The sequence below is a fragment of the Phyllopteryx taeniolatus genome, chromosome 5 (genome assembly GCF_024500385.1).
Source record: "Phyllopteryx taeniolatus isolate TA_2022b chromosome 5, UOR_Ptae_1.2, whole genome shotgun sequence".
In the NCBI taxonomy this organism is placed as follows: Eukaryota; Metazoa; Chordata; class Actinopteri; order Syngnathiformes; family Syngnathidae; genus Phyllopteryx; species Phyllopteryx taeniolatus.
This window is the reverse complement of record NC_084506.1, coordinates 18,180,703-18,196,673: the sequence shown is the minus strand read 5'-3', so window position 1 is coordinate 18,196,673 and position 15,971 is coordinate 18,180,703. Positions and strand designations below refer to the sequence as shown.

The 15,971-nt window shown below is 41.2% G+C and overlaps 1 protein-coding gene across 14 annotated transcripts in view; it reads right to left on the bottom strand.

Moving 5' to 3' along the window:
* Positions 1–15,971, bottom strand: part of LOC133477940 (unconventional myosin-IXAa-like) — a 118,851-nt gene that overhangs the window by 42,074 nt on the left and 60,806 nt on the right. For 10 of the 14 annotated variants that reach the window (XM_061773321.1, XM_061773311.1, XM_061773318.1 and 7 more), the window contains 4 exons: positions 14,481–14,581; positions 12,318–12,444; positions 6,822–6,911; positions 403–519 (listed from right to left, as the gene is read on the bottom strand). In XM_061773321.1, coding sequence (XP_061629305.1) covers positions 403–519; positions 6,822–6,911; positions 12,318–12,444; positions 14,481–14,581 — 435 coding nt within the window. The remainder of the gene's footprint in view (positions 1–402; positions 520–6,821; positions 6,912–12,317; positions 12,445–14,480; positions 14,582–15,971) is intronic. The other 4 variants (XM_061773312.1, XM_061773325.1, XM_061773326.1 and 1 more) reach the window with 1 other exon arrangement.

The following is a 15,971-nucleotide window of genomic DNA, read 5'->3' as shown; positions in this document are numbered from 1 at the left end:
ATTCAGATCCATGGCAAGATTTCTCATTAGTATGCACAGTCTGAAGAAGGCGGGCACTAACAGGAGGACTTTCATTAGGGAATGGACTGTCAAATAGGTTCCTTTTTTTTTTTTTTTTTTTTTTTTAAAGGACGCCTTTATTCCTCCCTAACAGCGTATAACATTATTTTATTGGAAGTTAAGAACAATAACCTTGATAACAAGTGCAAATGCATCGACGCCCCCTTGATGTGATCAACATGACGACAGCACACAGACATACACAGGACCAGAGGGGGTAACGTGAGCCGAGAGGGAATTCGAAGCCATCTGGCCAAATATTTCTGACACATGCACACGCACACACAGGGGAGCATCCTAGACTCTGACAAAGACCCCCCCGCAGGGATGGACGTGTCTCACCTTTGAATTGTCCTCCAGGTCCTTGTTGTTGAGCAGAGCGTGATTGGCCCGGAACACGATCCAGTCAAAGAGAGCGCTGTACAACGACTTGGCCATGGAGTCCCTCACCGTGCCCGCCTAAACACAAAATAAACACCGTCGGGCTAGTTACTTCCAAAATGTAATCCATTACAGAGTACAAGTTCCATTACTGTCTTAACTCTGGTTGCAGAAGTATTTGTTATTGTGTTGGGGTTCCAAATTTAGGGCAGGGGTGTCATAATAGATAGAACGTAAGGAATTAAACAGCTTGTGCACCATGATTTCATGCTTTAAAACATTGCGTGACTCCTTCTCGTGTGTCCACCTTGGTCATGTGGTGGCAGTATAATATATACATGCGTATGTACACGAAGAAGACAACTGCGAGGAAAGCTGAAGTAATATTAGTCACTTTTCGCAGAAGATAGATAATATATCCCTGTGAGAAATGTGATATTGTTTTTCTCCATGTATTCTTGCTTAAATTAAAGGGTTGTAACACTGCAACATAAATGTTAGTTTCGATAGCCCGTCTATAGTGTTTTGAATTGTGTGTTAACATTAAGCTAAGCGTACTTTCCCAAGGCTATGTGGTTGTTTTAAATACACAGTGTGTAATTCTCTTGGTTTTATGTTTAGTTTATCTGTAACCTTTAACTGGGAGTGGCCATAAACACCTTGAATAAAGCACTTAATTGAAGAAGTGATCACAATCTGAGAAAATGTTGCTTGTTGTGTAGTTCGTTGCCACCAGCTAGCGCTGAACTTTCAGCTTTGCTCGCAACTCAAAACAAAACAAAAATCTGTCACTCATATGACTTGTATCTTAAAAAATTTGTATGTTGGTTCGTTTATAATTCTCATCTAAGACTGTACTACTTTCTACAATGGGTGGGTGGCAAGGCAGGAGAAAAAGAATACATTTGTTTTCATCTCTCACTTCCTTAGGTTTAGTGTTATAAATTTAATTTCATCATGTAATATTTAAATTATTTATTCTGCTGGATTTTGGCTGTGGTGTAAGTATCACCATTAAGACTTCTATTCAAATTTTTGTATGGTGGTCATGTCAACACAGCAATTGTGCAAGATGGCCTCGTTTGCGGGTCATTCGCAAACCTTATTGTGCACACAACAAACATTATTTTTCCTTCTCAACAATAACTCATCTGTTTGCCAACACAAATTCAGGCTGAATGAAAAATGAACAAACCAAACATTTGTCACGGCGCTTGATGGGAACACAGGGATGCTGGATTGTGGCTCACTGTGGCTGAGGTCTGCCGAGGCTAGAAAAATGGTGCATTTAAAAAAAACAACTGGATTTTGCATTATTGATTCTTTGTGGTATTTTTAGTCACTCAGGCTGTGACGCTTCCGACACGTTATGCAAGAAGGTTATGAATAATTCAAGAAGAAAAATCATAATGCAGTTTAAAGTGAACTGACAGTTGTGATGCGAACATTTCAGTATATTCTTCTTCAATTCCTTGCTAGATTCCTTCCTATAAGTGTACGCATCTCTGTTAGATAACCCCAATACATTAGGCACACCGCCATAATCAAACCAGATTTGATTTGGTGCCATATAAATGAAATTGAATTCAATACAAGAGCAGTATCAAAAATGCTGCCTTGGCAGAATACTGTATTTCCTCAAAAGGTAACCAGGGGTGTTTATCTACTGCAGAGAGCACCAAAGGTTGAAATCGTTTTGAGAGGGAAATAAAAAGAAACATATGCGATAACGCGCTTGCGCAAGTGTACACACCCTCTTATAACTGGGGATATGGCTGCGTTCAGATTTAGCCAATCAAATTCAAACATGTCAATTGGGGGCCACCTGCCACCTTTTAAAGTGCCTTTGATTAAAACCAAATCAAGTTCAGGTGTTCTATTAGGCTTTTCCTGACATTTTTTTGGTCTTTCTACCATAAGCCTGAAGATTTTGTGCTAACACTGCTATTTGGAACTGTTCACACTTCCCTCCACCTTGATTAAGGCCTTCCATCTGAAGAAAAACTAACATGCAATTAGGAGATTTAAAATGTTGCCCCTAAAGTTAATCAAAATTGTATTATAATCTTTAACAAGCCGGCACGGTGGACGACTGGTTAGCACATCCGCCTCACAGTTCTAGGGAGCAGGGTTGAAATCCCGGCCCCGCCTGTGTGGAGTTTTCATGTTCTACCCGGGCCTGGGTGGGTTTTCTCCGGGCACTCCGGTTTCCTCCTACATCCCAAAAACATGCGTGGTAGGTTGATTGGAGACTCTAAATTGCCCGTAGGTGTGATTGTGGGTGCGAATGGTTGTTTGTTTCATGTCCCCTGCGATTGGCTGGCGACCGGTTTAGGGTGTACCCTGTCTCCTGCCCTAAGATAGCTGGGATAGGCTCCAGCATGCCCACAACCCTAGTGAGGATAAGCGGTAAAGGTAATGGATGGATGGATGGATGAATCTTTAACAATGAAATATAACTTTTTTTCACAAACAAGTAATTCATCATTAAAATCAATTTTCTTGACAGTTACAAAATGGAGGCCTCTATTTGAACAACGTAACTGGCCAGAAATTGAGGTATATCGTCTATTAGACTGGAGGTCACTATTTGAGAAAATAGTCGTTCGACAGTATGTTAATTATATGAATAATTACTAGAACTGCATTTTTTTCAGCTACGCAATATCGCTGATACGGTCCATTCTATCCAATAGTGACATGGCAGGGACCAAAGTTAATGCATTTGTTACATCTCGCCTTGACTATTGTCACGCGCTTCTTTCTGTTCTTCCCATGTCTACTATTAAAATCCTGCAGTTAGCACACAATGCTGCAGCAAGACTCATTGACTAGGACTAGTTAATCTTATTAGCCCTGTACTGGCTAATTTGCACTAGGTCCCGGTTCACTTGAGATGTGATTTTAAGGTTTTGCTACTTACTCATATCTATCTTGCTGATTCAGTGGTACCTTATGTTCCATCCCGAGCTTGATGCTCACAAGATGACCTTTGGTCAGCTAAAAAGAAGTCAGCAGGTTCTAGAGCATCTCTACAGTATTTGGGCTTTCGTTCTCTGAATGCCTAACCCACTGAAATTAGAGCAGCTACAATGTAGGAATGTTTAAATCTCAATTCATGACTTCACACCACTCTCACATTTGGTTAAACCACACCTAGTACGCAACTAGTCTCTTCCCCCGACATCTGGATTTTGGCCTGTTTTGCTGCCTCTTCTCCCCCCAGGGAGAGGACATGTCATCACAAAAGTCAATAACAAATGACTAAAATGATTTTGCTTTATTTTTGTCTCTGTTTTAGGCGAACCACACCTTAAAAAGAACTTGGAGAATAACAGGCTGATCGGCGATTGTGATTATGGCACTCAAATGTGTGGCATTGTTAATATCGGTTAAAAAGTATCTCATGCCCCACACCTCTGCAAAGTTTGGTGAAAATCTGTTGAGTAGTTTCCACCTAATCCAGCTATCAAACAATCCAAACTATAATGAAAAACCTAAGCTCCTTGGGAGACGTGATAATTAAACTGGCAAATATGCAGGTTGTTTTATGAGAGCTAAATCTACATTCTCACCCACGGCCTCGTGTGGGAAAATCGCTAGTATTTAAACGGGAATGGTCCACGGACACAGTTGACGTGCCAGCAGAGATGCTTCTGGCCAAACACAGCAGCGGAGTTGTCTTGCGCACACTGAGTGGAATCCGGCACAGTTTTGGCTGCTTGGCCTTGTGAACTCATGCGGCCAGAAGCTTCAAGTCGCACATGTGCCAACAAAACTAAATAAATAAATAAAAGGAATACAGTGAACTCCGCTCTTCAGCTGCCGACACAAGTCTAAATAACTGACCTAACAATATACACTACTCACAAACAGTTTGGGAAATATATTTGCCTTTGGGGTGAAAATTCAGGATGAACCAAAAAGGCACTACAATCTTTAGTGAACTTAATGTCTTCTAACTTCTCTAAACTTTTGAATGCAATTATCTAACTATTTATAGCTTTAGTAATTTTTGCACAACTTGGTATTCTCCAACAAAGAGCTGAATGGCAAAATTCACAACCGTTTTTGATCCATGAAAATTTCCAACGACATCTACTTCTATGCCTTTCTGTGACTCTTCCGGTCTCTTTGTTTTGACCTGCTGATGTCCCTCTGTGAATCTCTAAGCACAGTGTGGCCACTTTCATCTGTGGACATCATGTTTGAAGCTTTGCATTGTCGAGATACTGATTTATCAATTATTAATACATGGTCTCAAAATGTGAACAGCATGATGAAGAGGACTAATTCAACCTAGAAATGTTTCTGTCAGTTCACTGATCAAACACCTGTTTTGAATTTTGCCATTGAGCTCTTTGTTAAACAACAGCAAGTTGTGCATAAAGTACTGAAATATTAAACGGTTGGAGATGTACATTCAATAGTTTAGAGGTGGTCAAATTAAGTTCACCTGTAAAGGTTAAAGGCATTTAGGTTCATCCTGAAATGAAAGCCGAATATCCATAACTTTTTCTGAGTATCTACCCAAACTTTCTCCATTGTGGAACTAATAAAGGCTAAGTCAATTCTATAAAGCTTGTAAGTCTTCGGTCACGGTTCTGGTGAAGCAATTTTGAGAGATCTTTGTGTGAAAGAGGATAGTATCAATAAAGTTAGGTTTCGAATCTTGTAGAAGCAGAATTTTGGAGACAGTCATTGTTTTGGACTCTTTCTAGAACCTCATTTGTCCAGTTCCTTTGGGAAAGTGCCTGTGTAGGGGGGTAACTCCCATGGTGCAACAGCAGGTCAGGATTCAATGTGTTAGGATTAAGAGGAGGTATATGTGCCGACGAGAGGAAATTATGTGTGAGGGGGGTCTGGCGGGGTCGGCGGGCAGAGAGTTAAACAATCGAGGTCTGATGTTGTGTTCATTCGTACTTGTTAGATGACCACACACGGTGCCTGATGATATCAATCTGCAAATAAAGTGAAGCGCCCGTTTGAAAAAGTCTTGCCTTTTCATTCAGCTGAGGGACAGTTACAGTGAAAGCGTGTTGTCTGTACTGCATATTCCAGTGGAGGCTGCACATTCCACAGACGAGAGCACATGACTGCAAGCAGTGGGGGTGAGGGGGTTGTGCGCAACTATTGTTAGTGCGCAGATCAGATGTGCATGTGGGTGGTGGTCGGGTAAGCAGACTGTGTATGTGTTTAGTACTTCCTCCCTCAGACAAATAGCCCCGCGGCCTCTAGCAGAAGGCTGCACGGCAAATTAAATTCCGCACAGTAATCGAGTATTTCATGATGGACTCACGCTACTGACAAGTATAGTCTACATGGGCAGAGTATCATATCCAAAAGCCGGGCGAGGCCCCAAAGACAATTTACGGACCGCTTGGCATGACAGGAAACGGGAAGTTGCAGGGGAAAGAATAAGAGTTTGCGCGTGCGGGTCAGGCCACAATGAAAAACTCCCTCAGACAAGCTTGAGGAAGCGCGCAAATACAATCAATGGCTGACGCACTTTGCCAAAAAAACAACAGCTTCTGATTGGGCCTTTGCGCAATAACGCATTGTGTTTTAAGTTGCGACACACCAACGCCGTGGAGTCTCTTCAGATTGAGATCAAGATCAGTCGATAGGGACTGTATGCCTTGCTAACACGTGCTGACTAGAATGGCACGCAGTAGGCGGCGGACCTCCACCAAGATTTTTTGTCTGTTTGCCCTACTGTTAGTTAACGGGCCACTTTGCGGTTCACGGACAGTGATGTAAAATAATGGGACCGTACCATTTTGGTGAAGGTGGAATGGTTTGATCGAGGACATATTAAAGGGGGAGTAAACCCATTTTTGTGTGCCCCCACTAATCAAAATACAGTATTCTGGTTAATATTGTGTTTGTGGAATAATTAATAATAATAATAAATTTGTGGCTGGCAATATTTGTGTTGTTTGTTGTTGGTTCTGACTGTAGGGGAGGGTGGAATGATTTAATTGTGATTCAAAGAGCAAGAACAGAAAATTAATTCCTGTAATAAAAATCATGGGACACCATATTTGTGTGGATTTGTCTGTCCATTGTTAGCTAGCAGGCTACTTCCTGCTTCATGGAGGATGGTGTAAAACAACTGGATCGTACCAATTATGACTGTGGAGGAGGGAGGAAAGGTTTCATCGTGACTGAAACGGAGAAAGAACCCAACAAGTAAAAAAAAATAATAATAATAAAAAATTGGGGAGTGATGTTTGTCTATCCATTTGTTAGCCAGCTCCTGGTTCATGTAGAATGGCGTAAGATGTTTAGAATGAACTCTTTTGATTTCAGGATTGGGGGGATACTTTTGTCTTGACTAAATCAGTAAAAAGATCATTTTGATAAATGCGTGTGGTCACCTCTGAGAGTTTATAGGGCACGATGAGTCTCTCCCCAACGGTCACCGTCTTCCTGGTGGTCAGCGCCTCCAGCAGCATTTCCTCTTTCACCTACAGGGGGCGACAAAAACAAGACATCGGTTTACAAGCGGGCACGGGTTAAATAACAGTTTGTCAACAATGACCTTGTTGATTATGTTTTATGAATACATTTAACTTTTTTAAATTAAAGTGAACTATTTTATTTATTTTAAATTTCAAATAAGCATTAGTTTCAAATTTGGGTTTCAATCCAGGGCTGTGGTTTCAAAGTAGGGTTTCAAGTCACGGTTAAAGTTTCAAATTAGGTTTTTCAAGCATGGGTTAGGGCTTCAAAGCAGGGGTTCAAGGCAGGGTTAGCGCTTAAAAAGGGTTTTAAGCTTGAGTTAGGGTTTCAAAGAAGGCTTAGGGTTTTAAAGTAGGCTTTTAAGGTTAAGGTTTCAAATTTGGATTTCAAACAAGGGTTTCAAAGTAGCGATTGCGTGTATTTGCAATGCATAAAATTTGGTTTGAGATTAGAACAACTTGTTGTATTTAAATTTTAATTTTTACCCCTTGGTTTGTCATTGGTATGCATTCAGCTACTAGTTGCTATGATCCACAGTTACTCATGCGTACCAAGCAAGGAAACGACTTCCTGCTTTGGGCCTCGAGTATTCCTGGCGTGCGCCCACTCAACCGCAAACCAAACTTGGCCACGGACCAGCCATGGATGACAGGGCCGCGCAGTGGGAGAACCAGATGTCGGACCGACACAGCTCCATCCACTGGGATTATGACAGCAGGACTAATAGTGTCACCAAACCCTGCGTTTGTGTGAGGCGGGCATGATCAGACTTAATTTCACACTGTGGGTTAATCCGTGCGCAAGGAGCAAAGACCACTCTGAATGCTGCAAGGCAATTGGTTGATATTTGCATGCATTAGTTGCTTGGTAACACAGATCACACCACTAATCCCTTAATAAACACACACTTGTCAAAATTGATCCAGGATCAGTGGTTCTGCTGAAGTATTTCAATACGATTTCAATATTCTTTTGTTACTAGTTCTCAATTGTACTTGTTTAACTATTGAAAATACAATGCAATGTAACACTGTCACAATGGGACAGAATAAGATTTCAAATTAGGGTTTCAAGCAAGGTTTAGGGTTTCAAAGTCGGGATTTAAACCAGGTTACAAATTAGGATTTCTAGGTTAGGTTAAAGTTTCAAACAAGGGTTAGGGCATCAGCCAGGGTTAGGATTTTAACTTAGGGTTTCTAGTGCTAACGGTTCAAATAAGGAGTAAGTTTAGGTTAGGGTTTCAAACAAGAGTTAGGGTGTCAAGCCATAGTTAGGGTTTCAAGCAAAGGTTAAGGTTTCAAATTAGTGTTCCAAATCTCGGTTAGGGTTTCATTGCAGATTAGGGTTTTAAAGTACAGTTTCAAGACAAGGTTAAAGTATATAATTAGGATTTTGAGCTTGGGTTAGGCTTCCAAACAAGGGTTAGGTTTTCAAGCCAGGGCTATTATCATCATTGTAAATGCATAATTTTTGATAGGTTGGCGTGCTCCAGAGCAATTTTTCTGAGCATCTCATTCACAACACTTTCCAAACAGAATGAGGAGAGTTGCTACTATAGGAATGCCCTGGCAGCATATAAGCAAGGTGTGGACAAGGAAGACTTGCGTGCAGACAAAAGATCCCCGCTGGCTTGTTGACAGAAAACTCCGGAACACTTCAGAAGTTGTTTGTTCAGACCCTTAATAAACATGTCCGCCTAACGGAGCCACCAGGAAGTGAAAGACAGAATCCTAATATAAAGGGCTAATCAGTGGTGATTCGAAGTGACTCACAAGTCCGCTTGAAAAAACAAATCTCTACTCAGAATTTTCACTTTTGAAACAACGAATCAAAGAATAACATACTACTTACTTTATTCTGAAAAGAGGTGCAATGCTGCCACGCCGCATTTACTTCCTTTGTTTACGGCTGGCCGCTACCATTTTGACTTACTGCGCATATGCAAAGTCGTACAATTAGCTACTGTAGTCCTGCAGTTGAGCACATGGATCACGGAGCCGTCTCCCCTGAGAGGATAATCTCTGTTGAATGAGCCGTTCGATGGTCGTGCCCGAGGAGCTGCACGGATGTTAATGACAGACTGTGGCCACAGCAGATAATTTGGATAAAATTGTACAAGATTCATGACATACATTGTGGCAGATGATTAACGAGAGCTAGCCAGCTACAGATAACTAGCAGGTGCAGGGCTAGTACAAGCATATGTTCCCAGCCAGCCAGTGTGGATTTACTCATTTTATAGCACAGAGACTGGCGCAAGACAGACCATGGCCATGATAGAGCAAGGGATCCTGGTTAAAGTAAGCCATTTTAAAGTAAAAAGAATTGCTTTGGCATCAACTTTTTCCAGAGGGAAAATGCATCAGCCTACGCTTCTTTGTGGTGCTGTGACAAAATCTGCGACTCAAAAAAACTGCGACCAGGACATAACCAGGGGGATATAGATAGTTTTCAAATAATCAAACTGGATTTTTCATTTATTGGACAATGACACGGTTTTATTTCAGAGTAGTACATGGTGTAATGATTTGATTTTGATTCATTCATTACTGTCAATGCAAATAGTGAATGGGGATTTAGGAGGTTGAGTCCGAGCCCTAATATAGACATTTCACCAAAATGGCGTAAATGTTTTGAACGATGATTTTAGCCGCCTTCTCTATCACATGAATGTGTGACATGTCAGTCGAAAAAAAGATGTTACATTAGATAAATTGCTTCCAAGGGTGATGGAACGCTGGCCATAGTTTACATTTCAACTGGTAAGTTAAATAAACTGGTGGAAAGTCATTAGCCATTATGCAGCTACATATTATTTACAGCTGCTGCAGATGGTCAAATATATGTGTGTTTGTAAGTATGGTTTCAAGCATGGTTTACTGTCTTAGGTTGGGCTTTCAAGCCATGGTGAAGATTTCAAAGTTGGGTTTCGAGCATGGGTTTATGGTTCAAAATGGTGATTCAAGTCAAGGTTAGGCTTTCAAAGTAGGGTTCCAAGCCAGGTTTAGGGTGTCAAACAATGGTTAGGATTTGAAAGTAGGGTTTCAAGCAGAAGGCGGCACGGTGGCCGACTGGTTAGAGCGTCAGCCTCACAGTTCTGAGGACCCGGGTTCAATCCCCGTCCCCGCCTGTGTGGAGTTTGCATGTTCTCCCCGTGCCTGCGTGGGTTTTCTCCGGGCACTCCGGTTTCCTCCCACATCCCAAAAACATGCATTAATTGGAGACTCTAAAATTGCCCATAGGTGTGACTGTGAGTGCGAATGGTTGTTTGTTCCTATGTGCCCTGCGATTGGCTGGCAACCAGTTCAGGGTGTACCCCGCCTCCTGCCCGATGACAGCTGGGATAGGCTCCAGCACGCCCGCGACCCTAGTGAGGAGAAGCGGCTCAGAAAATGGATGGATGGATGGATGGTTTCAAGCAGAGGGTTAGATTTTAAAAACAGGGTTTCAAGCTTGGGTTAGTGTTTCAAAGTAGGTTTATGGTTTCAAAGTAGGGTTTCAAGCAAGGGTAAGGGGTTCCATTGAGGGTTAAGGTTACAAAGTAGGGCTTCAAACCAGAGCTAGTTTCAAATTAGAGCTTCAAGCATTGATTAGGGTATTAAAGAAGAGTTTCAAGCATAGGTAATGGTTTCAAAGGTTCAATGGATTCAAGCCAGGTTTAGGGATTCAAAGTATGGTCTCAATCTAGGGTTAAGGTTAAAAATTAGGGTTTTAAACTTGGGTTAGGATTTGAAAGAGGGGTTATGGTTTCAAAGTAGGATTTCAAGTTAGCGTTATGGTCTCAAACAAAAGTTAGAATTTCAATGGAGAGTTTCAAGCCGGGGTTAGGACCTCAAAGGAGGGTTTCAAGTCATGGTTAATGTTTAAAATAGGAATTTCAAGCTTGGTTCAGGATTATAAACAAGGGTTAAGGTTTCAAAGTAGGGTTTCAAGCCAGGGTTAGAGTTTCAAATTGGGTTTCAAAGGAGGGTTTCAAGCAAGGGTAAGGGGTTCCATTGAGGGTTTAGGTCACAAAGTAGGGCTTCAAACCAGAGCTAGTTTCAAATTAGGGCTTCAAGCATTGATTAGGGTATTAAAGACGAGTTTCAAGCATAGGTAATGGTTTCAAAGGTTCAATGGATTCAAGCCAGGTTTAGGGTTTCAAAGTATGGTCTCAATCTAGGGTTAAGGTTAAAAATTAAGAGTTTTAAACTTGGGTTAGGATTTGAAACAGGGGTTATGGTTTCAAAGTAGGATTTCAAGTCAGCGTTATGGTCTCAAACAAAAGTTAGGATTTCAATGGAGAAGGTTTCAAGTCATGGTTAATGTTTAAAATAGGAATTTCAAGCTTGGTTCAGGATTATAAACAAGGGTTAAGGTTTCAAAGTAGGGTTTCAAGCCAGGGTTAGAGTTTCAAATTGGGTTTCAAAGGAGGGTTTCAAGCATGGGTCTGGTTTTCAAGTTAGGGTATCAAATTAGGGTTTAAAGCCAGGGTCCGGATTTCAAAGTAGGGTACAATCTTTGCGGTCTGAACGACAACAGGTGGATACACAGGTTAATATACCATCTGCCATCTAGTGGAAGAGCATTTAATTGTTTTGCCTGTCACTATATGTCGCTGGCATAGATAGATGAACAACGATACATTTGTATAAAATTAATTATTATTAATTAGAATCTTCTGACCCTCACCACAATATTTTGGTTAAAACGTGAACTTGACAAATGTGATGTCATCACGCAGGTGACTTTCAGGGTTTCACTCTCTGGTCGCTAGCAGGAAAACAAACCCGCGTGGCACAAGAGGACCAAAAATAGCACCACCGGGACCTTGTGTAAATGCAAGGCGGTCAGCGTCAAGCACCTCTTCATTTGCACCGTCACCACAAGCTGCGCTCGAATGGAGAGAGCCAGAGAAAGCCACTTTTTTTTTTTTTGTAAAAGCCACACATTTGTGGTTATTTTGCTTCTCCGGTGGGCCATACATCATGGGATAACTTTGGAGGAGATGAATAAAAGCAGCCAAAAACCAAAACATACAGCATGTAGAAAAAATAAAAAGACGCTGCAGTGAAGCCCTGTAACATAACACAAACATAACACACCGCGTTTGGATCACAAGTGAGAAAAGTTGGAGGAGCTAACATAGCTGTCCACTTCTTCTTTACTCTGCGCTCATTTTTGTCAAACATCACAAACAGATGTGACTCAAATGCACAACCTCAGTCAGAAGAAATTAAGATAAAAAGTGTCGCAAAAAGCAGAACACATATGCATAGTTAATCCCGTGATGCTGGCTGGAATCAAGTCACATCCCATCGCGTGATGACATTGTGCGTATGATGATGGTTTGAACTGTTCCAGATAGATAACGCTGTACTGTAGCGTAGGAAATTAAATTGATTAATTTAATTTAATTAAAATGTGCTCACCTCCAGCAGCTCCGAGACGATGGGAAGGACTTCTGGATTGCAGATGTCGATGGAGTCGTCCCTGTAGGTCTTCTTCTTGTAGCGGATATTGCCCAGGTGGAGTATGGCCGACAGCAGCGAGAAAATCCTGATGTCAGAGAAGAGACCAGTATTGAAACACATGACGAAATTTATACAGCGGAACCTGTGGGTGAGGAAGATTTTCTCACAGCTATGTATAAAATGTTTGGTTGGTTCATCTATATATGAGATTTTTTTTTAGATAAGGAAAGAAAAAAAAACCAACTGGTGAATAAATATGATTCCATTTCAGAAGCAAAAATGGTCAAGGTCCAATTTGTAAACAGATCCCATGAATGACATGGGATCTAAAGATTTTTAGCCTACTATAGATTTCCCTTGTTTTTGGTTCTAAATGTGGAGATGTGATTCACCCATTGCCTGGTGCCAGAGGTGGATGGTAACGACTCAAGCGAGGATAAGCCATATAGAAAATTGTCTGGACTACAAAAAAAAACAAAAAACAAAAACAAAACAAAAAACAGCAATGTCCTGCGCTGTCATGTATGTCTGCCTAAAATGTCAGCATTTCAGCCTACAAGAACTCCACTTGGAACTTGAGAAACATACAAAAGGCTGTCTTGGTCTGTGTTTGTAAAATGTAATGCGAGCTGGTCAACCACATCACCTCTGTTCCTTGCTGTAGAAAATGTTGCACGCAAAGCACTCAAGATAAATATGTAAGTTGGCAGAAGTCACGTTTTTGAGTAATGAAACAGAATTTATTTTGAATATGGATGTTGAAGTTCAACATTATCAAAGTATATATAATTGCATAATTAATAATCTTTACCTAGTGATTGTGCTGTTACATGTGTGTGAACAAAGAAAGTTCATTTAAGACGATTTACTGTGGCTGAATTTGCTTTTATTTGTTATTTTATGTTAGACAATATTTTAAATTGCATATTAATATTTTTTTATTTGACATTCATGTACTATTTAAAACAAACAATCCCCATTTTACCCGTCAGTTACTCAGTACTTATTAAATTAATTAGTTTTTGCACTCAATACTTACTCTAAGTCAAGTAATTATTTGGAAAAGTACTTTTTACTAGTAACAGTACTCTTATTTATTGCACAATGTTTTGCTACTCTTCCCACATCTACTTCGTGCAGGGGCTGATCTACTCTAGTGGGTTAGAGGGCCGCGGGTGACGCTTTGCCTTCCATCCATCCATTCATTTTCTGAGCCGCTTCTCCTCACTAGGGTCGCGGGCGTGCTGGAGCCTATCCCAGCTGTCATCGGGCAGGAGGCGGGGTACACCCTGAACTGGTTGCCAGCCAATCGCAGGGCACATAGGAACAAACAACCATTCGCACTCACAGTCATGCCTACGGGCAATTTAGAGTCTCCAATTCATGCATGTTTTTGGGATGTGGGAGGAAACCGGAGTACCCGGAGAAAACCCACGCAGGCACGGGGAGAACATGCAAAGTCCACACAGCCGGGGCCGGGGATTGAACCAGGGTCCTCAGAACTGTGAGGCTGACGCTCTAACCAGTCGTCCACCGTGCCGCCTACGCTTTGCCTTATCACCGATAACAACAATAACTATAATACTGTACAGTATATGTAATAATATACAATTGCTTAATGGATTTGTTTTAGCGTGTTTTAAGGTTAAAGTTGAAGAATGTCAAAGTGGTCCTTCCAACCTTCAATTTTTCCGTATGCGGCCCTTGGATGAAACAGACTGGACACCTCTCGTGCATGGCAACAGTAAGTCGCCAATAATAATAATAAAAGAACAGAACGTCCGTTGCGTAACTAACTAACATAGGCAAAAGTTGATATTGAAAGTTGATATTAAGTATTGTTATAATTTTGCAGACACAGATGTGCTGAGACAAAAGCAGTAGACAGAGACAGGAAACGAAGATGAACAAGTGATTGATTGTTTTCATCCTCCATATAGTCGCCATAGCGGCAACCGCATTGTGCTGAGCTGGTAATACGCTGCCACAAAAATGTTTTGTGGATGAATATCTGCATATTTGCTTCACTCTGGCATCCTGTGGCCGGCGGCAGCGAACAATAACGCTGCGGCTCTCAGCTAGGTATTTCATAACCGCACGTCATGACGCGCAGGCTCTTACTGTTTGCGTGTGGCGGGAAGGAAGCCGACCATCTCCATTGCCAGCTGCAGACGCTCAAAGTCATGTTTCAGGTCCTCACCCTCCACGCTGAAGCAGTCCTGCTGGTGTCACATACACACACACACAAGGAAGACATGGTTTTTTTTTTGTTTTGTTTTTTTCAAACACTTATTCTAAAACTTCTTTTTACACTTTTACAAAATTTTAATGTTTTAACAGTATAATGCGACTCATCTACACATTATACCTTTTTCATTAAAGTTAGGACTTACTGTTTCTATGTTTTAACAAACAGTTAAATTTTTACTTTTGTACGACAGGAATGTTAAAATGCTACTTAAAACACCGTCTGCCTGTACAGTTAAGTCAATCACTGCTAGCCATTTACAAAGCAGTCATATCATGTTTTCTCACGATCACGATTCGCGACACACACTTTCTACTACCGACTGCAATACACACTGTTTATACTGTACATATACATACTGTGTTCGAGTGTGAGGTACCTAAATTTGTCCGACTACCAACATTTGGACATTTGTCTCCTTCATAGTCAACATGATAAATCGAGATTCACCACCTAATCTTTATAGTCTACTCAAAAATGGTGCTGATATCAAATCCAAAGCGCTGCAACTCTGCCATCTACAGGGATCTGTTAGTCATGACAGTGATTTACAAACTTGAATTTCACAGACAAGCTTGGTGACACCCTCTTCCACATCTACCCTTTGGAAAAATGTATTTGACGAATATAAACGTCCATGGCAGTGAACAAGTTCATTGATGTTTATGGATTATCGTAATCAGATTATTACCAATGGGAAAGTATTTTTCAAACAAATCGGATGAAAAATATGATTCTTACTTCATCCATCCATCCATTTTCCGTATCGCTTATCCTCACTAGGGCCGCGGGCGTGCTGGAGCCTATCCCAGCGGGGTACACGCTGAACTGGTCGCCAGCCAATCGCAGGGCACATATAAACAGACAACCATTCGCACCCACAGGCAATTTAGAGTCTTCAATTAACCTACCATGCATGTTTTTAGAATGTTGTAGGAAACCAGAGTACCCAAAGAAAACCCACTCGGGCATGGGGAGAACATGCAAACTCCACACAGGTGAGGCCGGATTTGAACCCGGGTCATCATAACTGTGAGGCAGATGTGCTAACCAGTCTTGCACAGTGCCGCGATTCTTACTTCAGTACAGCATAATAATCCTTGAAAATACGAAGGAAGTCACTTAAATGTTTAGCTGATAAAGTGCTGATTCAGCATTTGAACTAATTGACTGAATAATATAGAGCTGGGTGGCATTGAAAATCAATACAACAATAGGTTGGATGAGGACTGGGTGGAAATTATGGCTTGTAAAAATGCACAGAAAAAAATCATTTGACAGCCTTGGGCAAACTTTGTCAGGAATCATTACAAAAAATTGCTTTGATTTAGAAGACTAGGTTTTATGAGGATTGGATAAACATT